General features: G+C 38.4%; 1 protein-coding gene across 6 annotated transcripts in view; it reads right to left on the reverse strand.

The window, feature by feature from the left end:
* The window catches only part of DPY19L1 (dpy-19 like C-mannosyltransferase 1), a 137,051-nt gene that overhangs the window by 79,354 nt on the left and 29,957 nt on the right, over positions 1-27,740 (reverse strand). For 5 of the 6 annotated variants that reach the window (XM_072153270.1, XM_072153273.1, XM_072153271.1 and 2 more), the window contains 5 exons: positions 27,478-27,565; positions 25,378-25,515; positions 21,616-21,736; positions 18,924-19,017; positions 3,751-3,808 (listed from right to left, as the gene is read on the reverse strand). In XM_072153270.1, the coding sequence (XP_072009371.1) occupies positions 3,751-3,808; positions 18,924-19,017; positions 21,616-21,736; positions 25,378-25,515; positions 27,478-27,565 (499 nt within the window). Of the gene's footprint in view, positions 1-3,750; positions 3,809-18,923; positions 19,018-21,615; positions 21,737-25,377; positions 25,516-25,740; positions 25,984-27,477; positions 27,566-27,740 lie in introns of those variants that run through there. The other variant, XM_072153275.1, reaches the window with a different exon arrangement.

Genomic DNA, 27,740 nt, shown 5'->3' on the forward strand with positions numbered 1-27,740 from the left:
GCAGAGCTGAACCGGCATAGTCTCTGCGCAGTACAGCTACGGCGCAGAGCGCTAAGGGGTTAATGAGTGTTTTAACAATATTTGATGTGTCATGGACCATATCTATTACTAAAATGGGGTCATCGTGTTGGCCACTAAAAAAGATAACAGTAACCTACCCATTTTTCCTTGGTACTTGCCACCACAGAAGGAAAGAGAAGCATCGAGTACACTCTAGTACCTACTTATCTGAAGATGGTCAGGTACTGGGAAAACCACATGCTGGATTTCCCACCCTGCTAATGTTAGGCTGCTGTTGTTTCAAATCCTGCTTATTAAAGTGATTAATTACTGCTATCTTCTTTCTAGCTAACATTTTGGACCTGAATAGCAATTTATCTTGTCATTATTTCCAATGTCCTAGTACAGTGGTGGCGAACCTATGGCACTGGTGCCAGAGGTGGCACTCGGAGCCCTCTCTGTTGGCACCCGGGCCATCGACCTAGCATGAAGTTCAACAGACAGGACTCAAAGAATCTTCCTATAGAATCTTCCTACAATGATAGGCGAATTTGCTGTGTCACTATTTCTGTCACCTCTACCTGTTGGAGCAGCTCACAAGGATCCCATCCCAGCCTTTATCTAGTTATTTCATACATAAATCATTGTAAAATAATATTTTCTTTATTATGTAAATGAGACTGGTCACATGGTCAGAGGCAGTGATGTCACACCCCTCCCCTCTCCTCCCCCTGCTCATGTCTGTGTGTAACGTATAGTAAAGCATTGATAGTGTGTGTGTGCTGCATCTGCTGACATGCTGCATCATCCTAATACACATGTGTGAGACACAGACATCAGCTACACAAGTACCTGACATGTTCTGCTGTAACATGGCTGCCTGGAGCTGTTGTATCTCTCCTATACACACAGGCTGCAGAGGGCGTGGCCCCCAGCACCAGGAGGCACATCATTATACAGCTTCACATCATTATACAGGCTGTCAGTCATGCACTGGGATTGTGGCTGTGCCTCCCACTCATGAATAAGCTGGACAGCTTGAATATGCTAATGACTCATTGGACATTTCACAGGTCATTTGCATACAGCTTTAGGACCTCTTGCTTAAGTTTACAGGCATGTAGAGGGACAATGAAGGGATAGAGGCAATGCTCTCTAATGGCAGTTTATGAAAATCTATTTAGATTAGGGGGGTTATTTTGCATGACGGGTTCACTTTAAAAAACAGTTGCTTACAGCTGTACCAATATATACGTCATACAGCAGTAAGGGGAGTATGTAGAGGGCTCACGGGCTGAGCACTCTCCATACGTGGCGGGTGTCAGCTGTATTACACAGCTGACATCCACCAGCAACTGCCACAGTCGGAGCAGTAGTTAACCTGTTAGGTCATGCAGTCAAAGTTGACAGCGGCACCTAACACTTCTGATGGATGCCATCATTTTGGATTGCCGATCGTCATCTTTTGTAACGTCATCGGGGAGCGTCGATTGGTTGCCATGACAGTTGGGAGCTTTCATAGTTGTCATTCATCGATCTGTATCACAGTAGACATGCACACACACACATATTATATATATATATAATTTTTTTTTTAATTTTTTTTTTCCTTGTTAAATTCAATTGTGTTAAAGCTATATCTGCCTTTCATTTGTTCATTTACATTAAAATTTTATTTAATTTATCTTTTCTCCAATTCAAGTTATTTATTTGACCATTGTGGGTTCTTCTTTCATTTAGAAGATAAAATGTAAATAAATAAAATGTACCGCAGCGGTGTATAAGCTACCCTTTTCAACCATTTTAAAAAAACAAAATTCAGTACAAAAACTATTCTGGGAATTGGGAACAAAATAAAATCAACATATAACATTAACATAGAATAATAATCATTTACTGTATTTATGCTTTGCAATGAAAGCAAAAAAGGAATTGAAAGCAAGAAAGTGAAAATGATGTAGTTACCAAAAGCAACCAAAATTTACTTCTTAAAAGGCACACAAAGCAAATCCGTTTTGGAGGGGTCGGCAGGCACTCCTTCTATAATGTTTCTTTTTTAATGTAACAAGTTATAAATAAAACTTGGCAATGTTTTTCACCTTCTATAAATAAGCTTACACATTTTAACCCTGTGGCTGGCAATGCAGACTGCTTCCATGGTAGTCCTAAGGTCCGATGAAGGATCCCAGGGCTGTCGGCTGACTATGTAATATGCTGCAATACATTAGTATTGTAGTATATTACAATGAACAAGTGATCAAATGATCAGTTGTTCATGTCCCACCCTGGGACAAAGTAAAACGGTCAAATAAAAAATTTTTTGAAAAAAAAAAAAAAAGTCCAAATAAAAAAATAAAAATAAATTAACAATGAATAAAGATCCCCTAATGCCCCCTCATATATAAAAAACAAATTTCAAAATAAAAAAGGGAAAAATCACCACAAAACACATATTGGGTATCGCTATGTCCGTTAGAAACACTACAATAAAATAAAATTGTTATTGAACCCGAACGCCGTAAAAATTTTAAAAAAAAAACACAAAAATTACGATATTTTCACATCCAAGCTCATAAGAAAAACTATAAAAAGTGTTCAAAAAGTAACATTTACCCCAACATGATAAAAATACAGCTTGTTCCACAAAAAACAGGCATATAAAAATTTCTCAACAAATAAATTTCATATTCTTTAAAACAAGTCAACCATAAAAAAAGCTACGTAAACGAGGTATCGCCGTAATCGTGGTGACCCATAGAATAAAGATAATAAATTATTCTTATGGTATGCTGTACAGCTAACCAAACATAGCTTAAAACCCTAAACCAGAACGAATGATTTTTTTTCCTCACCAAGAAACAGTTAATAAAATATCAATTCATCTCTAACTATTTAAACCCCCCTAAATGATGTACCTGTAAATGTGTTCTCATACTGAAAAAATAAGCCCCCATATGTAAAGACTGTAAAATATGACAATGCAAATGTGCTGTGAATGGCACTCCTTCCATTCTATGCCCTGTTGTGTACCCATACAGCAGTTTACCAACACAAATGGGGTATCAGCATACTCGGGAGAAATTGGGTATTGAACTTTGTGGAGCTTTTCTTCATTTAATCCATTGTGAATTTTAAATTTTTGGGCCAAAATGACCGTAGTGTCCAAAAAAATTACAAATGGTAAATTCCACCTCCATTTTGTTTTAACCCCTGTAAAACACTTAAAAGGTTAACAAATTTCTTAAATTTGGTTTCTCATACATTGAAGGGAGTTGTTTCTATAATGGGGTAATTTAAAGGGTTTTACCCTTTTAAAGTCACCTAAAAACTGAGCAGGTGCCTTTAAATTTAGGTTTTTGCTACTTTCTTAAAAATGTGAAAAATTACACCCACAATTCTAAGCCCCATAACATCCAACAGATATAAGAGAATGCATAAAAAACTATACCAACATAAAGCAGACATTCGGGAAATGTTAGTTAAGACGTTTTAGGGTGCTATTGCCATCTGCCTGAAAAGCAAAAAATTTTGAACTTTGAAAATTTTTGAAATTTTTGCCAAATTTCCATTTTATTATAATTTATCGCAAAAGATACCATCCAAATTTTCCCACTAATTTGAAGAACAATTTGTGATGAGAAAACAACTGGAGAAGTTAAAGCATTTGAAGGTTATAACCACTTATAGTGACACACAAAAAACAAGCTTAGTCCGAAATCCTTAAAGTCCTTAAGGGGTTCATATACTTACTTCACCATGGTTATAAAAGAAGCACAGGACAGTCATAAATCCGCCAAGGCGACTCCCACTAGAAAAGTTTACAAAAAAAAAAATATTAAAAGGGTGCAAGAGTTAACATCACTGGTCTTACACAAGTATGTTCTATAAACATCACAGCAGAGGGATCATCTGCCTCCATGACTTTTGTGAAAACGGGGAGATAGTACCGAGATTTTCTCATGGGTTTTAGTGAAACATGGTTACACAATGACATCAATGATACTGTTATTACAGTATCGATGGTTTCTCCATGATCAGGGGAGTTAGAGTGGGAAGTTTGTTGGCAAGAAGAAAGGAGGTGGTCTAATCGTTTATATCAATAGTGGTTGGTGTGCACATAATCATGTGACTATTAGATCAAAGTTTTGTAGCAAAGATATTGAATTATTGACTGTCGCTCTCAGACCATATTATAGTGCAAGGGAGTTTGCAGCTGTCATTCTGGTAATTGTGTACATACCGCCGTTAGCTGTACTAAATGAGGCTTCTTTGAAGCTGCAGAAAGAAGTGTCTATGTTGCAAACTAGATATGCGGATGCATTATTAGTAATTTGTGGTGACTTCAGTCATGCAAGGAAGTGTGATCTTTTCCCCACATTTTTCCAGTAAGTAAGTTGTCCGACTCAAAACAACTAATGTTTAGTTACCCTATTTCCCAATGTTAAAGATGTATTTAAGTGTGCCCCCCTGCAGCCACTAGGAATGTCAGATCATAACCTTCTTAAGCTCCAACAGAGATCTCATCCAGTCATCTCCAAATTTAGGCCAATTAAGGAGGAGGTTTGTGTTTGGTCAAAAGAAGCAGAAGTACAACCAAGAGGCTGTTTTGCTTGCACAGACTGGCAAATAATCTGTCATGGTGTAGACGAAAATCTAAATGGGATAGTTGATGTAGAGACTGATTAAATTAACTTTTGTGTCGACTTGACAGTCCCAACAAAAAATAAAGGTTTTTCCCAACAATAAGCCTTGGGTCACATCGGCAGTGCAGAAAGAGTTAAAGAAGATGATCAGGGAGTTTAAGAGCAATTACAAAGCAAGATTAGAGGAGGGGCTGCAGTCACAGAATAGTAAAGATGTGTGGGCAGGTTTAAAGAAGATTACGTGAATGTATGTATGAATGTGATATCAAGGACCGTTGAGGGCGATTGGGAGAGGGCAAATTAATTCAGGTTTTTAATAAAGTTGATACCGTTAGCAGTTTATTTTTACCAATTCTGTTTTTATTAAAATTTTTAACACAGTTTGACATAGCAAAGCATCCATTTTAGCTGTACAATACAAAATTCGTGGCACTATTTGCTCTATTTATACAATTCAATAAAATAAAATAAAATGAATAAATACTATTTGGACCAACAGAGTTTTGTTTTTAACTCGATAAATAGGCATTGTTGGCTTACTCTATCCAGTCTCCTCTCAGAAGCTTCTTCCGCCAACCCCTAGGCTGGGGCTCTCCTAAATTGTGTCGCTTTAGTAGATATAATTATAGTAGAGTGTGTGCAATGGATACTTGTAGAGGTCTAAACAGTTACCACAATGCATGACTTCGCCCCTGGTGAGAGGCTTAAGAATTGCACAGTTTACGAGTAACATAACAAATAATAACAGAAACAACATAATACAACAAAATGCCAATGTACGCTTGGAAGAGGCAATGGTGTTATGTTGGGGGGGGGAGGGAGAGAGGGGGGGTAGGAAAAGCAAGGATAAACAGGGGTGCTACAGGTTTCTGGATCTAGCTAGAAATGATATTTTGAGTTATATTGAATCGCGGCTAGGTGTATTTAGTAATCACTTAGATAAAAGTCCCTACCTTAGACTGTACAGATCTTAATATACCAGTTTACTTTCTGTAATCGAGCCATGGGCGCCAGGTTTTTACAAATGATTCGTGTGTGTGGGAGGCCCAACTTGAGAGTTCTTCCATGCGGCATATCTGTGTTACCTTTTCCTCCCACATGGCAGTGGAAGGTGCACTTGTTTGCTGCCAGTGGAGCGGTATTAGGGCCTTTGCTGCTGCTATAAGATGTGTGCTAAGGAAACTCCCAGACAGCCTATCCCCATCTGGCGCTAGCCCCAGACAAATCAGAGGTAGAGACAATTCTACATCTGTCATACCTAAAGAGTGAATTTTACTCTGAACTTCTAGCCAAAAGGTCTTGATCAGAGAGCACGTCCACCAAACATGCGTATAAGAACCTAGCTCACTCCCACACCTCCAGCACTTGCCATTCGGGTGAAGCCCCCAGTTGTATAGTGCTTCTGGGGGATACCGTTAGCAGTTTAGACGAGTGTGGAAATAAGGTGGCAATCACCAGGAGAGAGGTATCTGAGTATGAGGGTAACAGAAGAGACCGAATTCTTGTGTACGTATTACTTTTTTCGATCTGAGTAGTGCTTTCAACATAATTAGACCAAATATCCTGTGTGTGAAACTAGTGGAGATGGGTGTTCCTCCTCACACTATGAATTGGGTTTATGACTATCTGGTTGTTCGACCTCCGCGTGTCAAAGATGGAAGTACACTTTTGGATACACTATACTTGTAGCACTGGGGTACCGCAGGGGACAGTCCTAGCACCATTTTTATTCTCTGTCTATACTGCTGACATAAGGCAAGACACCAGAGGATGTTTTCTTCAAAAATTTAGTGACGACACAGTTGTGGTAGGCTGCATTCGTGACAACGATGAGTCGATGTATCGTGGTACAGTGAACCGTTATGTAAAATGGACAACTGCTTAATATCAGGAAAACTAAAGAATTAGTTATTGATTTTAGGCGGAAAGAAGGTGCAGTGTCTCTCCCGGTTTGCATAGATTATCTTTCGGAATAAAAGTATTTAGGGGGTCTATGCTGACAAGAAACTGGATTGGCAATATCACATTAATCAACAGGTGAAGAAATTTCAGATTAAGTTGTATTTCTTGTGTTCATTAAGGTCCTTTAATATATGCAGCCTCTTGCTGTATAGTCTTTATCAAACAGTGTTGGAAAAATTTTTATTTTTCGAGTTTGCAGCCTGGGGGTAATATTATTAATTATTATTATTATTCAATACCAAGTTTCTGTTACTTGCTGTACTGAATAACTTCCACAGACCCTACAGACATCGGGCAGGGAATCCTTTTGAGAGATGTGTCAGGTTAGTGCAGAGCAGGGACCAAGTCATCATGTGTTCATACATGGTCTCTACATCTCCTAGGGCAGTGGTGGCGAACCTATGGCACTGGTGCCAGAGATGGCACTCAGAGACCTCTCTGTGGGCACGCGAGCTGTCTCAGAGTTTGCCAGACATGGCACCTTCCTGCAGTCTCTGGCAGTCCAAGTAGTGACCCATCCTATGCTGCTTGGTCCTGTATGAAGAGTGAGAAGACGTGGACAGGGTCAGATTTGAGCTCAAATATTCTGGTAGCAATAAGTTTGTTACTGCCTAAATTGTCGTGTTGGCACTTTGGGAAAAGCTGGTGTGTTTTGGGTCTTCGATCTCTAAATGGTTCGCCATCACTATCCTAGGGCTTCCCCAGAGCAGACATTGGGCAGGGAATCCTTTGAGGAGGTGTCGGGTTAGCGCAGAGCAGGGACCACGTCATCAGGGTTATATCACCATCTGTCCATATATGGTCTCCACATCTCCCAGGGTTTCCCCAGACACAAGGTCTCCATTTAATTCAATTAAATAATTTTTTGCCCAGCCCGGGATTTGAACCCACAACCTCCACACTCCACCTGCCATAGAGAGAGCCCATCCACTAGGCTATGGGATTAGAGCATTTTATGTAACTAAGAGCTTCACTGTTACTCTGTGACACAGGCTCCATGCACTGGTATATAAAGATGGATCTTCTCAGAGATGATTATTGTTATTGAGATTATCATTATTATTGAGATTCTAATCTACTTCTTGCCCTGCCCAGTTGGTTGGCTAGCAACATTTGTAGAAAAAAAAACAAACACTCTGCATACAGATGTCATTTGCCGTCCATTTTTTTGCGGATCCATTGACTATGGATGCACGTGGTCTGCATGCTGCAATTTTTTTCTCAGTGTCTTCACATCAGTGAAAACAATGGACATGTGAACAGACCCATAGGAAACAGTGAGTCTGTTTGCCAAAAAAAAAAAAAAAAAAGGAAAGTACATGGATATCAAAAATGCTCATCTACGTAAGCCTTAAATGATACTATTTATTATACTACTTTATATTAACATTACTAGGACAACCTTTACAACACATATACTACACTGTCACAAAGCACTAAAGCTCCTCCTCGCAAATCACTGGTTGACCATTACTGATTGTATATGTTTCAATACAAATGCGATCATATTGAGCCCCGCCCCCAGACTTTTGCATCGCATTTCTAAACGCAATGTAACCACACCCTAAACATTCAGATAATGCTTTTTTCTTTTCTTGAAAGTATCGGTATCCTATCAAACTCAAAATTCTGGTACCGGTGCAGCCCTACTTTATACATCCATGATTTATATCCCCTTTTTTAAGAAGCATAAGGACATGGCAGAATCCCATGGTGTGGTCTAAAAGCACTTGATAAAAATTGCATTTTCTCTAAAAAAAACTGGCAGATCACTAGAAAAAAAAAAGGAAGTGTAAGTCTGAAAACATAAAAAGTACAATGCTATTTTAAATTGTATGGAAGCTGCAAAACATCCTTTTAATTTACAGGTTAATAAAAGAAAAGGTTTCTTTTTAAATGTATTTTTCATTAAAGTAATCACAAGTCCAATTAAAAAGGATTTTCTCAGTTTCTGGCATTACTTACAAGTGAAAGAGGCATAATCGGTATGTTTCAGCAATATGTTATGGGTGACAAATGATTAAAGTGATCCAAAGCTCCATTTTATAGCGACACCTTATTCCCAATTACTTGTAAAGTACGCTGCCAGCTAATTAAAAAGCTAAATCCTGAAACATCAATTTCCATTGGGATAAAACTAGCGGATAAATCATTTTACTAAAGCAAGTTTCACTTGTTTATACAGGAAAATGCTACCATCTAGTGGCAAGTCGGAAAATCTATTCCAATTTCTGAAACATGGAGTAACTGCAAAACCAGAAGTTTTGCAAAGGCTATAACAATATTTAGAAGCTACAAGCAAAATTAACTTATTAAAAAAAAAAAAAGCAGAGCACATAGAACATTTTATCCTTAACCCCTTAATGACCGCCGCATCTGCTGCTATAGCCGAAAAAGAGCAACGTTTTTTTGCAAAAATTAAGTTCCTTAATAAGTGATTTTCTCCAATATTGGTTTTGCTCAGTAAAATTGAGCAAAAAAAAAAAAAAAAAACACTATATAAATGAGGTATCACCGTAATCATAGTGATAAGGATAACATATTATTGTTATGTTATGGTGAGCAGGGGGAAAAAAGTGCTAAAAATCAAAAATAAAAAAATTTATAATTTAGTTTGTATCCCCTTTGAAATGGGTAATAAAATCTCATGAATAAGCTATAGACACCCAAAATGAATTATTGATTAATTGTATGTCACTCCACAAATAATAAGCCCTCATGTGTTTGCATTACCAAAAAAGGGTTAATTTTATAGCCTGTACAATGTAACAATACAAATCTGCTTTGGATGGCGCTGCTTCCATCCTATTCCCGTCCGTGAACCCATGTCAACACTAAGGAGAAATTGGGCTTCTAACTTTGCAGAGCATTTCATTCATTATGAAAGTGTCATTTTTGGCCTAAATGAATGCATTTTCCAAAACAAATTCAAAAGTTTCTAAATCACAGGTCCATACGGTTAATAGACTTAATAGAAGTTTTACATACGTTGATGGGTGTAATTTCTATGGTGGGGAAGTTTGTGGGGTTTTACTATTATTTAGACCTTTTAAAGTCACTTGAAAGCTAAAGTTCTAAGCCGCATAACATCCAGAAAAATAGAATTCTGACACAAAGCAGACATTCTGGAACATTTCAAACTTTGAAAATTTAGAAGTTTCCCAAACTTTTGCCAGATTTTAATTTTTTTTCAGCACGAAATGCAAAACTTTTCACTTAAATTTTACAACTAACATGTAGTACAATGTGTCTCGAGCAAACAATGTTAAAGCATTTCGAAGTTATAACCAATCATCGTGACACAGGTCAGATTTGAAAAATCGAGTCTGGTCATTAAGCGGAAAACAAGAGTCGGTGATAAGGGGTTGAAGAAGACTTGTCACCAGAATTTTAGCCCTCTGACTACCAATGCTTGCTGATGAAAGGTAGTCCTTCCCATATCAACTAAATTTAGCTGCCAGTGGAGTACTGTACCTTAATTACAGCCATTTTTTCTGATGGCTGCTGGCTCCAACTCTTCTCTCCCCCAGGCTGGCAGTAACCAACACCCCATTATTCTCACTGGTTCTGGGTCTCTTCAAATCTTTTCTTCTCATCCTCCTTGTACTTGGGGACTGTCTGCTAATACTCAACTACAGACATATAAAGAGGCTAAAGGACCTGAGGTGATCTCACCCTGGTCACATGACATGAACTACTAAATATTAAGGGGCATACGGCATGAGGAGGAGTAGATGGGAGGGGACGGCCAAGCAGGATACGCCACCCTTTGATGCCAGGCTATATATAATAAAAGGTGATTTATGTGGATGTGTGCAAAACAATTTTCAGCTAAAAGAAGGATGTGAGTTCGTTAATAGGGCTCTATAGGAACCTGTCACTGGCTGTATATGTGAAAATGTTTTGACAGGTTTCCTTTAACTCCTTAGCTGCCAGGCTGAAAACCTAAGTTTTCACCCTCAATCTTTTGAAAGCTAACATTTTCAGTCAGCTGTTTTCACTTCTGTAATTTTTTTTTTTCATTTCCAAAGCTATAAGAGTTTTTTTTTTTATCTACGAGAAACTATTTTCTAGTGGCACCCTTTAATATTCTGTGCCATGTACAAGGATGCTAGTAAAAAAATTCCAAATGTGGAGGGATTGGAAATTAAAAAAAAAACAAAAAAAAACCCTTACATCATCATATTCTGGCACCTGTGACTGTTTCATACTTTAGTGTTTACAGAGCTGTGTAATTTGTCATTGTTTGTGGAATGGGATGACATTTTCATTTATACCATTTCGATTCTGACATATAGGCTATACATTTAGGTTACAGGTTCACTGCCGGGAATTAATGTTTTTATGTTTTAATAGAACAAATGTTTTGAAAAAAAACTTTTAATCTATATTTTTTTTTACTATCATTTCAGACCCACTATGGTACTTAAAAGGGGTTGTCTACTTTCAGCAAATCATTGATAGGGTTTGTGTAATCAAAAGTTATTCAATTATCCAATATACTTTCTGTATCAATTCTTCACTGTTTTCAAGATCTTTGCTTGCTGTCATTCTATAGAAAGCTTCTGTGTTTACTTCCAGTGGATAGAAATCTGTCAAATGCTCACACAGTGATATAATTAACTGTGCACCTGTGTGGCCATGGTCAGATTTCTGTCCACTGAAGGTAAACATAGAAGCTTTCTATAGAAGGACAGCAGGCAGAGATCTCAAAAGCAGTGAGGAATTGATACAGAAAGTATTTTGTAGAACTTTTCCTTACACAAACCATATCAATTATCCAAAAAAAATGCAATGAGGCAGCACTCCGGTAAGTATAAAGGTGATCTTTATTCACCCATGGCAAAATAAGGTGCAACGTTTCAGCTCATCCATAGAGCCATTATCAAGCATATCAATTATTTGCCGAAAGTGGACAACCCCTTTAAACCCGAGTGGCCATCCAAGATGTCAGCCCCCACATGCAGCACCGTTAGGTGCCGTGGCAGGGGGCGTCCCAGCACCTAACAGGTTAACCTGCAGCCATTGGTGCCAGCACGGACTTGACAGTTACTGGCACGTGTCAGCTGCGTAATACAGCTGACACCTATCTCATATGGGGAGGGCTCAGTATGCAAGTCCTCTCCATACTCCCATTCACAACCAATAAATGTATATTTACATTGACCAGTCATTAAGTTTTAATAGCACCATTTTAGGGTATATATAATTTATTGATTCCTTTTTTTTTTTTAACCCTAACTTTTTACATATGGGACGTGTTCTATGAGGGCACGTTTTTATTGGCACTTTTGGGGGTTTATGAGGTTTTTTTGCAGTAATTAAACAAATAAGAAAATAAAAAACAATAAAAAAATATTATTATAACTAAATATTGTGCTACACAGATATGGGCCAGGTTGTAATGAATGTGGCATTATAAATTGACCCCCCCCCCTTTTTCGTAACATCTTATTAAGATAAATACGATAATGTAACAGCAAGCAGTCTCCCGTTTCTTTTTTTATTTAGCTCTACATAGGGACTTGAACATGCGATCACCTGATCACTTGTAAATTAATCTGCACTACTCTTGTGGCACACTGAAATATACACTGTTAAAATTACGGACAGGCATTCTTTAAGACTTGAGCACTGTACTATGACCACATAATCTCAAATAGTTAATTGCTGGCTTCAGTCTTATACTCGGCTCCCTGTACACTTCTAGCACAGTACTGGGTAAATGGAGGGTCCCTGGTAGGAGAAGATTTACCCCATGATCGCCGCTATAGCAGAGGTCTCAGACTACAACCAGAAATACTCTGATAAAACCAAATTTTCAACTTTCCTATTCTCCCACAGCAGTCCTCTTCATTCCTTTTCTCTTGCTGTGCGTGGCTCTAAAACCAGCTTGCTAGCTTCCGAGTCTCTCACAGCCATTTTGGCAGAGTGAAAAGAGGACGACTGGTGGGAGGCATTATAGATTGGGTGCTGCAGGAAAGGGAGCATGAATCGTGGGTGCTTTTATGGAAATGAATACAGAAAAGGTATAGTAAGAGTTACAAGAATAGCATTATACTGTGTGAGCCACTAAGCTATAAGCTATATCTATAGCTATAGCCACCTGGCTATAACTTTGTCACCAGGGATTGTCCAGTAGTTTTCTGTTGGGTTTAGATCAGGACACAGACATGGCCATTTCATTGTTTCAATGTTTTTGGTTTCAAAGAATTGCGTTTTGCTGTGTGACAGGGAGCACTGTCCTGCATGAAAATTGCTGTCTAATTGATTGAAGAACGCAAAAAATGAACCATATGTATTTGAAGAAGATTCTGAAAAACACATGCATTCACTCTGCCATGTAGCTATAGAAAACTTCTTACATACTTGGGGTTAGTCTTTCCTCAGTTTGTCGACCAACCTAATGTTTCCCATCACATCTAAATAAATTAAATTTCCTTTCATGACTAAAATGAACTCAGGTTGTGTAAATATTCAGGACCATTCAATAACCTGAACATCACAAGCCCGAAAGCGCCACCTATAAGGGATTATAAAGAAATTGATTTGTTTATTGACATGGTGAACAACAAAATACAAGAGAAGGCTGTCAATTGAGAGAATTTAAAAGCAGCTGAGACCCAGGCACTGAATGCAAGCAAGTCTAAAACTTCAATAGTCAATAAAGCAGTCAGAAAAAGGTGGCAACGTGGTCAAAATGGATATCGCTGCCTATAAAAAAAAAAAAAAGTTGTGTCTCAAGATATTGCTTAATGAGGACTGCTATAGACATTTGAGATTAAACCCTGCTCAGAATTTTAAAGATGAACTTGAGGCTATTTTGGATCTTTGGAACTTAAAAAGCAGCTGATATCTAAAATGGAGTAAAATTCCTTGTGCCCAAAAATTCCAAAAATAGCCACTTTCTATGCCATATCCAAGATACATATGGGATACCCCTTAGGGGGGACCCATTGTTTCAAGTATAAATATCTGACGCAGGGCTTAAGTGAATATGTGGATCAGATAAAGATCCTTTGTATTGTCCTTTCAATCCGATGTCAGGGGCACGATGGAAGTTCTTTCAAAACTGGAGAACCTGCAAATTGAACTTTAACATTAATCTGACATTGTTGGACATTGAGGCACTTACTACTCCATACCACATAAGGGTATGGAGTGGAATTCTACTTGTCAGCATGGGGGATGCAGTACTGTGCACACAATAAAGTTTGTAATCAATCTCCTTGGGTTCATTTTGAACCACAATTTCTTCCTCTCCCACCAGATCAGAAGTACGGCAACAGGCAACCGATGTGTACCCACTTATGCCAATCTGTACCACGGCTGGTGGGAGGACAGGGTTGTCTTTGGAGAAGAGCTGACGGAATTTTCACAGTTTATGACGTTATGGCTTTGTTTCATAGACCTTTTCCTGTTGATTTGGGCATCTATTGAGTTCTTTGAATCATTTATAAGGGCCCTATATGCGAAAAACTTGGGTTTGACATTAACGTCAGAGATTCATGAGAAAGATTATGTTTTTGGATCTACAAATTAGAAAAGGTCAACAAGGCACGATGCTAACTACAATGTATCATAAAATATTTCAGTGAAATAGCCGTCACCCTTTGCCCCTTAAAAAAGCTATTCCGAAGGGTTCATTTTTAAGTGAATTTGCAGTAATTTATCAGAATTTCATTCTAAAGGACTTAAAGGACACCTGTCATCAGGTCTGTGTCACTTGTCCTGTCACTACTACCTGTTGGAGCAGCTCACAAGGATCCCATCCCAGCCTTTATCTAGTCAATTCATACAGTAATCATTGTAAAAAAATATTTTCTTTATTATGTAAATGAGGCTGGTCACATGGTCAGAGGCAGTGATGTCACTCCTGTTCCCCCTCCCCTCTCCTCCCCCTGCTCATGTCTGTGTGTAATGTATAGTAAATGCTGCATCCTCCTAATATACAGGTGAGAGACACAGACATCAGCTACACATGAATCTGACATGTTCTGCTGTAACATGGCTGCCTGGAGCTGCTGTATCTCTCCTAAACACACACACATGCACACAAAGGCTGCAGGGGGTGCCAGTACCAGGAAGCACATCATTATACAGCCTCACATCATTATACAGGCTGTCAGTCAAGCACTGGGGGTGTGGCTGTGCCTCCCACTCATGAATAGAGTGGACAGCTCGAATATGCTAATGCTTCATTGGACATTTCACAGGTCATTTGCATACAGCTTTAGGACCTCATTGCTTGGGTTTACAGGCATGTAGAGGGATAATAAAGGGATAGAGGCAATGCTCTCTAATGGCAGTTTATGAAAATATATTTAGTTTAGGGGGGTTATTTTGCATGACGGGTTCTCTTTAAAACAGATTTAAAAATTGCAGTTTTCCTGCCTACATTCTGAAGAATGCCTATCAAAAGGCATTGACTGTTGACAGAACTTACAGCAAGGCTAAAAGTTGCGGATGATTGTGGATCTAGTATCATAGGGACCTATGAAGATCGCCATAAGGAAATGAGAGAAATTATTGAAAATTATTGGGGATTTTGAAATCTGATGATACTACAGCATCTCCGATTTCAGCATCTCGCTCAATAACGCATCAGAGAGGGATGAATTTAAGAGACCATTTAGTCCATAAACACTTTCAGAGGTATTGAGAAAAGGTACATGGTTGGACTGAGGCAGGATTCATGGAACCCATCGATGTGGTCACTGCTCTGCACGCAAATTTATTCGCACTGGTGACATCTTCAGAAGAGTTCGTAGTAAATCATTTAAAATCAGAGACTTTATAAATTGCAGTTGAGAGGCTGTTGTATATTTCGCAACGTGCTCATACCCAGCTAATTATGTTGAAGACCAACAGACCTCTCCGGAAAAGGATTCAATGATGGTAACATCAGAAACACATCTAAGCCCGCACAATGAGGTTACAATGCCTATATAGCTCTGTAAGATTAGTGGATATTCAGGAAAGGCTGGGGCAGTATCTGTATGTACCACTTATTGATGCTGTGGAAGTGTAGATGTGAGCTAAAATGAGTTACAACTTTTGGGAGTGAAAATTTTAATTGCTAATTTAAATAAGTAGTCCTCCTTGGATACCTCAGTGGGGCATCACTTGTAAACAGAGTTTGTGTTGTGCTTCACTCAGCCAGTGAAGTGTTAAACATGGAGATTATTCAAACCCCTGCTGTAGCTGTAAGATAAGAATTCTCAGGACCAACTGGAAGTGAATAGGTGGAGCCGTCATTCCCACTTTTACTGGCTGGTGGTGACAGATTTCCTTCCTTGATGATGTGACCCAGGGTAGAAGCTGGAGTGTAATAGGACTGGAAGCTAAATGCCAGGCTGTATCACCTGACCGGGGGGGGGGGAGGCATCACTAATGACACTGCCCACAGCTGTTCAGGTGGGTGTCCAGGACTGGCTACGTATTCATCTGGTATTGGTCAGCAGTAGTATTGGCCGCTCATTTTCTGATTGGAAGCTTTGTGAGGTGGGGTTTATTGAGTAATGTTCATAAGGAGCACAGTCCTCAGAGTAGCAGCACGGCTATATAATGGCCGGACATCACGTGAGCAAAAAGTTAATAGATAGCTAGCATGGAAATCTTCAGTCTAGGCAGACAGAAAACAAGTGTCATATTATAATTGAGATAGTGGATACAGGATATGTGAAATAGTGACTGATAGGATAGCTCAATTTCCTGAGCCACCATCTTGAATGATATCCAAGGAATTCAGCCATAATCGCTAGCCGAAAGAAACATTTGGGTAATATCTCAGTACTTGGTGGTCTGATTATAGCTGTGCCTACTAAAGTTCCCATTGTTTTGTAACTTTTTAAGTAGTTAATATTCACACAGTCATCATCACCTAGGTGCCACACCAGGACACCAGTAGCCAAAGTGACCTTATTGTAAAGACCCCTTAAGAACTGTATTAGGGTGATCTTTTAAACAATTTTTGTATAGTCAGACCTAATAACAGTGTTACACACTGATAAATGACAAAGAAAAGTTTTTTTATGGATATCCAAAGTAAAATGAAGACCCCTGATGAAACTACACTCACTGAAGCACGTTTCTAATCAGGGTCATGACTAGAATTGGCATATTTGGTACGTGGATAACACATAATTGCCTGGTACCACTGTTTTTATGAAGGAGAGGGATGTTCCTTACAGTAAAAGTTTTTTCAGTAAGATAAACTTTGGGAGAGACACATAACTTGTAATCCTTAATAATAATTCCTTTATTTATATAGCGCACACAGATTACACACAGCTTGCCAAATCAGTCCCTGTCCCCACCAGGGCTCACAATCTAATAACTTACTTTTTATTTAAATTTTTATGTGTTACGAAATGGCAAAAACGTGGCATTTCAGACGTCGGTGTGCCATTTGCCAATGCTGGGAATAATCATATTATATATTTTTATATATTTTGGTATGCGGTGATACCCAACATGTTTATGACAGTATTGCAGTATACGGGAAAAGATTGTCGCTCCCCGATGAGGTCACAAAGCTATCATCTAAACCACTGTGCTAAGTTTTGAAGTAATATATAGTGTGGGGACGAGTAGAGGTTTTATACTCTGAAGATCAAAATTAGCAATGTAAGATTACTTATTTTTTTAAGAAATAATGTAATCTCCACTGGTGAACATTTGATGGACTTTTGAAAGGGGTACACCATGCCACTAGAACAGCATTTTTTTTAACTGGTTATTTTTGGCAATGGGGTTCCCTCTGTCACTCCCCCAGCTCCCTGCACTGATGAAGACCTCAGTGTCTGCCATCTACGGTGGTCTATGAGGCTCTGGCCAAGACTGGGTCTCATAGGCAAAATGTCAGTAAATCACAGACAGATACCACACATAATTGTATAAGGGATCAAGGTATCCACAGTGTAAGTCCCCTAGTGGGAAAGTAAAAGAAAAGTAATTTTTTTTTAAAAAAATAAAAATAAATTGTAAAAACTGTTTCCCTGTATACACTTATTATATAAATCATAATAATAATAATAATAATAGCGGCCTTGGCCAAGCATCTATTACATTATTATACCCGTATTGTCAGGGGTATATTTAAAAAAAACCAACAACAACACTAAAAATTGTAATTTTAGGGCTTCCTACCTCCCAAAAACATGTAATAGAAAGCTCAGATGTACCCTAAAATAGTACCAATCTAACCATTACCTTTTCCCCGATAACAACCCCCAATAACTCTGTTTTGATTGAGAAATTAAAAAAAAAAAAGTTGTAGCTCTCAGTATATGGCAACACTTAGGCAAATGCGGTTTCCTTAAAAAGGACTTTTTATTTGCTACAGTAGTAAAATATAAGAAAACTTGTACATGTTTGGCATCTCCTTAACCGTACGAACATATAGAATAATTGTTTATTATACTGTACAGTGAACTGAGTAAATGTTCAAATTAAAAAAACATAAGCGGCAAAACAGCGGTTTTATGCTGTACGGTTGAAGGAAAGAGTTAATACATTTCAATCTTCATGCTATCTTTTGGAATCTGAGAAGGGAAAAAAAAAAAAAAAACACACAAAAAGGTCTGTGTCCTGAAGGTCACTTTAGGCTGTTTCCCTAAGGTGTTAAAGTTCTATGGCCTCTTACTTACAGATACACAAAAGTTATTGTTAATGTTGTCTTGGGAAAAATACATCTTTTTTAAATCAATTAATGAATCAATGCATTTTCCATTTAAAAGGCGATTTTTATTGAAACTGCACAATTTTTTTTTTTACACCCGTTTAAGAATTCTTGGATAAAAAAGCAAAAATAAAACTTACTTAAAAGGAGAACTTCTGCCTTTAACATTATCTGTAGATAATATATGTGGGATTTACACAGTCTATTGATGGCTCTCGAATGAGATATCCTTTTCAACAGCATGAAGCAAGTAACCTTGAATTAAAGCTTATTTGTGACTGCACAGAATTCGTGAAGGGGTGCAGGTTAGAGAGAAAAAGAAGCTTTTCCAAATAATTAACCACTTCCTCAGGATGAAAGGGAGTGAGAGAGACCCTAGCTATATGGAGAGAAATCCCCTTTGCCTCAGCCTGGTTAGCAGGGTCAGCCTCAAGGAGGAAGGCAGAGTAGCTTGACTGTATACTGCAGCTACCCACCTCCATGACTGGAACAAAGAACATCAATAAAAGTATGTATACTTTAATCTAATGTATAAATACAGCTAAAAATGTGCTTTGTGGGAAAAAAAGAGGGGGGAGGTTGGGTTCCCTTTAGCGTGTGTGAGCTATATGTTACAATCAGAAAAAAGTTCTTACCTCAAATATGTTCCATATATGTAGAATAATGACATCATTGCTCCATTCAAGATAAAAATCAGGGTGACATAAAAATAGGCAGGATCTCCAAGGCCTGAACAAAATAAAATATACTTTGATGACACTTCAAAAGTGGCAAAGAATCCACCTAAAAGCTAATAATAAAACAAAACCTACAATAACGGGCATCACAACTAGGTAGACCAACCTTGAAAGATAGCCATCTCTAAATACAGACGGTCCCCTACTTAAGGACACCCGACTTACAGACAACCCATAGTTACAGACGGACCGCTCTGCCTACTGTGACCTCTGGTGAAGCTCTCTGGAAGCTTTACTATAGTCCCAGACTGCAATGATCAGCTGTAAGGTGTCTGTAATGAAGCTTTATTGATAATCCTTGGTCCCATTACAGCAAAAATTTTGAAACTCCAATTGTCACTGGGGCAAAAGAAAAATATTTGTCTAGAACTTCAATTATAAAATATACAGTTTCGACTTACATACAAATTCAACTTAAGAACAAACCTCCAGACCCTATCTTGTACGTAACCCGGGGACTTCCTGTACATGATTCAGTCCCCTACCTGAAAACATAGCAAAATGTATTAATTTCCGATTATTATCAATTAACACAAATTAAATGTTTCTCTTTGGCCAGTTTGGCAGATTTCTGAATTTTCCTGCAAGCCCATAAATAAAGCTACATGATGAATAAAATTTATATCTTAAGCCTTTCGCAGGGACCAACAATCAACTTTACATAATAAAAATCCTGGAGATTATAAAATCCACTAAATGTATAGGATATTTTATAGCAAAATTAGCCAAAGCTACCATTTCTGAGCAAGACCTCACAGAAATTCTTATGGTGATTTTGCGTATGGTGCAAAGACTTTATCAGTAAGTGCATACAATATATAAAGAATTTCCTTTTTTATAAAAAATTTGATTGCACTGCTACAGTTTTTTTTCTCTTTTTTGTTATATTCACTGTAGTCTATGAAAAGGAAATGCATAGCAAGAGGCCTTTTTAGGCCATCTATGTCCCCTGAAAAAGTAGAATCCAAACAAGATCATCAAAGGATGCCAGTCAAAATAAAGTTTCCTTTAAAAACTGATCAAGAAAAGAAAATTATGCATTGGGAAAAATGGTCCAACTAAATTGAAGTTTTAAAGGGAACCTATCAACTGATTTTCACATACACAGCCAGTGACAATAGAGCTCTATTAACTAACTCACCACCTTCTTTTAGCTAAAAATAATTTTGCTTACATCCACATAAATCACCTTTTATCTATTACCTGGCATCAGAGGGGGCGTGTCCTGCACAGACAGCCCCTCCCATCTAATACTCCCCACTCCTTATGCCTCCTTACTGGTCACAGTTCATGTCATGTGACCAGAGTGGCATCATCTCAGGTACTTTACACTATTAATAATAGCAAACTGTACCCCATGCATATATCTGACCACATGAAGTCACAGCTGCCTCCATCAACTTCTACTCCAGACAAATAAAGCTCTAAGTGCAAGGAGGCAGAGCAGTGATTTCAAGAGACTAAGAGCTGTCAGTCACAATAATGGAGCATGGTTCACTAGAATCTCTGACTCTTCTCCTCTCTCTGCCATAGCGGAGTCAGAAAAGCTAATTTGCATATCAGAAAAATGGCTGTAATTATGGTACAATGCCCCACTGGCAGCTAATTTTAGGTGATATAGGGAGGACTTGTAACCCTTTATTAGCAGGTATTGTTAGTCAGGGGGTCAAAATATGATGGCAGGTCCTCTTTAACCCTTTCACGACCAGTGACATAACTTCCCAGTACACGGCATGGAATATTCAATACCATCACTATGAAGTGCAATTTGTTACTCAGAAAACAAGCCGTCAGAGCTCTTTAAGTGTAAAAAAAAAAAAAAAGTTATAGATTTTTGTATTGTGGGGAGTGAAAAATGAAAAGGAAAAAACAAAAAAAGGGTGAGATCCTTAAAGTGTTAAAGATGTTTTCTTCTGCCCCGTCCATTGACAGCTTTTATACTCATTAAGATAGGCCTCCAATGGACACACCTGGAAGCAGAAGAGTCTATTGCACGGCATCAATGTTTTGGAACTGCACATCTACTCCAATTCACCTGAATAGGTGATAGGTTATTTGTATGGAAATTTCCAAGGTGGCCACCCGAAAAAACCCTTGAAGCTGACATAATGTTAAAAAAGTAAATATGTCTTAATTTGATGTGAAAAAATTTACAGCAAACTTAGATTATTATGTAGAAGTTATTCAAACTTTAAAAGCAGACTGACTCCACAAACATGCTTCAAGACTGCTAAGCATTTATAAGTACGTCACTGAAAATTTTAATAAGCAGATCCATCTCAGAAGCTCCTTTTATATATCACATCCATGACATGTCTAATTTAAAAGGGATTTTGTTGAGCTGGGGGATGTTCTGGACACTGATCTCATCCCCCTATATATAGGATAGGTCATCACTATCAAATTAGTGAAGGTCCAAAACCCAGACCCCGCATGTGCAAGCAGCCTGTGGATTCGGAAGAATTGCAGGGGATGGAGCTGAAAGAAGAAGGCTCCAGTCACTGTATAAGGAAGGAGTTGGGGTAAAGCAGCTCAGCACCTATTCAAGCATATAGCTTTTGGCACCGAGATGTAAGGGTCTGTAACTCACCTTCACAGCTTTCTACAGGGCTGAGATCATTGCCACGATTCACTGTCCAACATATCTTTGTTTCGATGCCAACAGCCCTCATTGTAGCTATGTAAATACGGAACAAGCCGGCCAGGATCACCTGCGTCAAGAAAGGGATTTGTAGTCATTTGGAAGAAGCCAAAAAGTGTTATTTTTGTATCCTTTGCCAATTTTTAAACTCCTAATGTCATGATTTTTAATCAAGACTATCTGTGGCAGAATCCAGGACTGAAATGAGAATCTGAACAAAACATCTTTAAACATATATGAACAATTATACAGCAAAAAGTAACCTATTAAGTGGTTCATTTTCTTTTATTTCAAAATGTTTTCAAATGCTACAAATTGAGGGGGATTTATCAATAGTGTCTCATAGTATGAGCTCTTTCACATTTTTTTTTTCACATCCGTGGTTCAGCGATTGGACATGGATGCCTCACTTAGCCATTGTTTTTAGTGGGCGTTTTCACATTGGATTTTTTTCCCCAAATACATGTTTGTCACAGATTTCTATGGATCCGCAAAAAACACTGATGATGGGTCCGTCTTATCACTGATGAGGGCATGAAACCAGGAGTTGCGTTTTCAAATAAATGTTAAACTTAAAAGACATTTATCACCAGATGAAGGATTATGAACGAAGTACAATGACATACTGGTGTGCTCCCCCTCTAGCAGGATCTGCTGCTATTTTAGCTTCTTATGCCCTAGTTTTGAAAAAAAAAAATGTTTTTTATTATGCCCCCAGAGGGGGCACATACCAGTATGTCTGGTTTACAATCCTTGATCTGGTGATAGAGGTCCTTTAATTTTTTTTTTGTGGATACGGAGATGAAAAAACAAAAGCAAAACAGAAACTCAACAGAGACAAAATGCAATGAACGTGCAACGGACGAGCAGCACACACACCAATGTGAAACCACCCTAAAACGCTGCACAGTTAAAAGGGTTGTATGGAAGTTGAAAAACATGGACCCTTTTTTCCAAGAACAGTAGCACACCTGACCATGGAAAGCGTCGGTATTGCAGCTTAGCTGTATAGCAATAATTGGAGATTAGTTGAAACGCCAGACAATTCCTATGTTTAGGAGAGGGGCTGTTTCTAGTAGAAGGCAGCCATGTTTTTCAATCTTTAGACAACCTCTTTAAACTAGACAGCCTGATGCTGAATGAGAATCTGGCATAGTATAGAACTCTGCCTAGTCGTACTTATTTTGATTCATTTGCATAATTTAAATATAAAAAAGGTGTTTGGTGCACATTACAACAGAATATTTTCACAAACTGCTCGATAAATAAACCCCATTTTATATTCTTTTGTAAGCCATAAAGTAAAAAAAGACATAAATACGTTTATTTTGGCCAAATGCGATTTCATGGTCAAAAGCTGGATATAAATGGCTGAGCACTAAGCCATCAAGAACATCAACTTGAACAGTAGAGAGAAAAAAAAAAAAAAAAAAAAAAAAAAAGATAAAAATAGTGTTCTTAACAATGCCTCTGCCACTTCATTCTAGAAGTCACTTGGATGCAGCTGAAAAGTCCTATTAGATCAACAATTGCCAACTAGACACCAGTACATTATCTTCATTTTTATGGAACCCATTTAAGAACATGTACACTCACATTAGTAAACCAAAACCTCAACAAAATCAGAAAACACGCAATTTAGTAACAACACTTTTGTTTTATACTTTGTTAAGGAGAGAGTTATAGGTTTGCTTTAAAAAAAAAAAATGCTTTTTTTTTTAACCATGCAACGCTCCAAATCTGGGTTGTATACCATTTTGTTGTCTGAGGGATGTATTATGTTCAATTTCAAGGGATAACACTAGTACCCAATAATATATAAGCACCAAATACTACTCACCAACCCAAAAATAATAAATAATGCAGTGCAGCACAATGAATCAAAAGCACCAAATCTCTCCCCAGCAGTACACTGGAAAGGTCTGACAATACAGACATCAGACGAGGCAATCTATAATACAGAGCCCAGGTTAGACAAATAATAAATAAATGAATGCTCTCCTCACTTCTCTTTTGTTCTGGCACCGTACTGATCCGGCATTCAGAGTTGTTTTGCACTGGGTCCTGGTGCAGTCAGCGGTCACAAGGACCAACTACATAGTCACGCCGGGAGTAGCTAAGTATTGGGGAGCTATGTGAACGCATTGTACCCCAACTTCTTGTAGCAATAATGCTTTTAACAATGGCAGAGGCGCTCAGTGGTTAGGAGGGGAGGTTGTGGGCTACAACTGACAGCAACTGGGACCAAATGTAGCTCACATCCATGATTCCATTTTAAGTCTTGCTTTTATATCATACCTATACCCCTCCTTTGGATTGCTACATACTTAACTATATCTCCCTGGAATGTGTTTCACTATTCTATCCCTGGCTTAAACAGACCGGCAGCTCATGAATGACTGTCTATCAATCTGTTTGAAGAGCTGAGAGAGCAGAGCAGTCAACAAGTTTAAAGTCCTTCTAAAAGGGTAAATACACAAATATACTTTTTAGAGTAAATTTGTGAGTGCTAATCATGGACTGCCCGGCTCCTTTATCTCTCTGGTGATACATAGGCTGAATTATTTTGCAAGCTATTTATCAGCGCCTACAATTTATGATGGTGAGGGGGAAATAGTTTTATAGCGAGTCTAGCTTGAGATATAGTCAGATATTTGTAGATAACAGTAGGGACTGAATAGACCTCATATTAAACGAATAAAAACAAACTTGATTGCTCTTGCAAAATACCTATTAAAAAAACAATAGACAAAGAAAAAAACTCCTGCAAATTCAAATGCAAATGAACTTAGAAGATTCCCTTTTAGGGGTTGGAGGAGGGGTGGTCACTTTAGACACCACTATCTCGGCTTCTATTGCACAAGACTAATCAGGATTGTGGTTCTGAGATCTTCAGAACCAGGGAAATAGGCAGGCAGGCAGGTAGGTATAATCGGCCAATTGATCTTTATCTGCAGCTTGCATTCCCAACTATGTATTAAACTGTGTGTTTCTCCAGTTTTATAGCACACAGAGATTCTGGTGTGATTGTAATCTGAGACAAAAAGTGATGCTTAACTCATTTGTAATGAAATTGTCTCAAAATTATTATTATTTTTTTTTAGGTAAACACAATTTTTAAACTTAAAAGAAAAGATATGTTTTACTATAGCAGAGGATGCTGTTCATTCATTGATTTAAAATCTGGTGATAGTATCCCTTTAACCCTTATGTACACACAACAACATTGTAGGAGATCGCGGTGCGGTAGGAGTTGTATGGAGAGAGCTCAAATAGAGCCCCTGCTGCTCGTTCTCCATTATGCCCTCAGCTAATAGCCTGGAGGGGGAGATGGCTATTTGAACCGTGGCACGTAGAAACACAGTTATGTTTTCATTTTAAAAAGTAAATCTCCCTTTTAATATTGCACCATTGTGATTGTGCTAGGAGTGTGATAAAAATTGTAAATATGACAACAACTTAAACAGTGACTATCTCAGGTATTCGAGCACCTAGAAAAATAGGGGGGAATTTATCAGTGCTTCTACACCAGTTTCTGGCCTAGAAGCACTGAAATAGTCGAGCGCCAGAGTATTATAAATTCCCCCATAGATCAAGAGCTATAGTCATTTGAAGCGTGCCATTGTCATGTCATCTACACACAAACTAACTGCATATGTAATATGCAAATAGAAAATAAAGAGAAAAAAATGCAAAATTTTTTCAACTTACCTCAGGATAGACATTAAATCTTTTCAAAGTATTTATTACGCTAGGATATTCTGTTACATTATCATTCATTATCAAATGCAACCCAGAAAAATAAGATGGCGCTTCAACGATGGATTTGAAATAAGAATAATAAAGGCCCTGTAAAAATAAAAACTTTAATCAGCAGAATGAACTTTATTATTACTACTAGATTAATGTGAAAGCATAATGAGCCTAATTTGTGGGTTTCTTTACACACTGACAGCAGGCAGTGGCCCCTATGCTTTCCTTTAGATTGAAACATATTTCTTGAGAAAATCATTTAGTAAGATTTATTAAAAGTGCATAAATCTTAGTGATAAGTAAGCCTTAAAGGAAACCTACCATTTAGAAACACCCATCATTAGGCAACGACAGGTGTTGTTATGCAGATTCCGGTGCCCGTCTTGTATTGTCCAGGAACTGAGGTGTTTTGGCGGCAAAACAGTTTTTAAATCATGCTAATGAGCACCTGTGTTCATCAAACAGGGCGCTTGACACTTGGGTATTATCCTAATTATTCACGCCCACAGCGTGACTCAAATCAGCCCTGCTCGCCCTCCCTTTCTCTGTCTGTATAGTGCAGCTGCAGTGAACGAATCCAAAAGCATTGGTGTCAGTGTATAGCAGTGCATTCTGCTAGAGCTCCCAAGAGCTTGGTGACGTCACCGCTTCTCGGAGAGAGAATGGAGGGAGGGCAGGGCTACTTGAGTCACGCTGTGGGCGTGAATAATTAGGATAATACACAAGGGTCAAGCGCCCCGTGTGACGAACACAGGTGCGCCGAACGCTCATTAGAATGATTTAAAAAACCTCAGCCGGAACACCCCGGTTCCTGGACAATAAAAGACCTGCACCAGCATCTGCATAGCAACACCTGTCTAACGGTAGGTTTGCCTAATGATGGGCATTTCTAAATGGTAGGTTTCCTTTAAATTGCATAATATTAATGCATAACCTCCTTAAAGAAATGTAATGAAACTATATGTCACAGTATGTCTCATGTTTTTGTAATGTGTGTGTAAGTGTGGGGGGCAGGTTATTAGGAAATGTACAAACATACATTATAAAAAGCTCTGCTCTTCTTTCTTGATATGTAAGTGAAGCCTGAAGAACTTTTAATGTATATTGGTAAATTACCTTATATACTGTACCCCACAATTAATCTGGCAGGGTTTAAGAATAGTTAGATAAATGTGTTGCAAAAATGTCCAAAACCCTTGACAAATGGTGAAAAGTATTTTAGAGTATTTTGTTGCGCAAATTCGTACAGATTTTTGTCATAAACAGATTGATAAATACGCCCTTCTAAATTTGAGCTGCAGAAATGTCATTGCTCCAAATGGAATTAGAAACTTTTGTATTGATGAATGTTCTAACTTTTTAATAGCAATTTGCTAAATAAACAACCTGCGCATGGCCCATTGCCGGGATGAGGGTACAGGAGCATGAGGTCAGAGTGGCAGCTGACTGAAAGTAAGGATGTGCTTCTGCTCCTCACATATTACACTGCACACAGTAGTAGTACAGTTGTATGGTTAGCGTGAACATTGGAAGATGCAAGGGGCAAAAGTACCACGGCCAGGCCCATCCATGTCTGCTTCAGAACAGAACAACAAAACAGGCTGTGCTACAGGGTTAGGCTACATTCACACTGCCACATGGGGGACGTATATACAGCCGATATACATCCCCCATAGATGGCAATGGGCGCACGGTGACCATCTTTTCTTGGCATACAGCTCTGTGTGCCATATATCCCTGTGGCACCACCACCTTTTCTCCCTGTGCGCCGCCGTGTGCCTGCCGTGCCATGTTACGGTGGGCAACGGCATTGTGAATTCAGCTTACTCTAATTATGGGAATTAAAAAACAAACACTGACACACTGTTTCCATAGCTCACAGCCCGTTGTGTGACTGTTTCAATAGCTCCCATCTACTTTTTGAGGATACATGAAAGCTGTGTAGGGCAGCCCACTGTCTGTGGCATACATCCTCTGGTGGACTTGGGGACACACGAAAACAATATACTTCTAATTGGAAAATAAAGAAATTAAATCTATGTGATGAAGTAGACTAACCATTTCTGTGCGGAAGGCCATCTCTCGCTCTAAAGTAGAAAGGTGAGAAAAATGACGGTCATTTTCAAAGAGTGTTGATATGTAGCCCCTGGGGAAGGAAATATAGGGAAAAAATACACATGTGAAATAAAATTAAAAATTTCATTTTTTAGCAATGTTTTTATTGAGCAATGAAAAACTAAATGTCAACTATGGCAAATCTGCTATGTATACGCACTTTACCATCTGCTTAACAATTTCTTTTAAAAAATTATTAAGACAGT

This window comes from Engystomops pustulosus, chromosome 5 (assembly GCF_040894005.1).
Source record: "Engystomops pustulosus chromosome 5, aEngPut4.maternal, whole genome shotgun sequence".
NCBI classification, from domain to species: domain Eukaryota; kingdom Metazoa; phylum Chordata; class Amphibia; order Anura; family Leptodactylidae; genus Engystomops; species Engystomops pustulosus.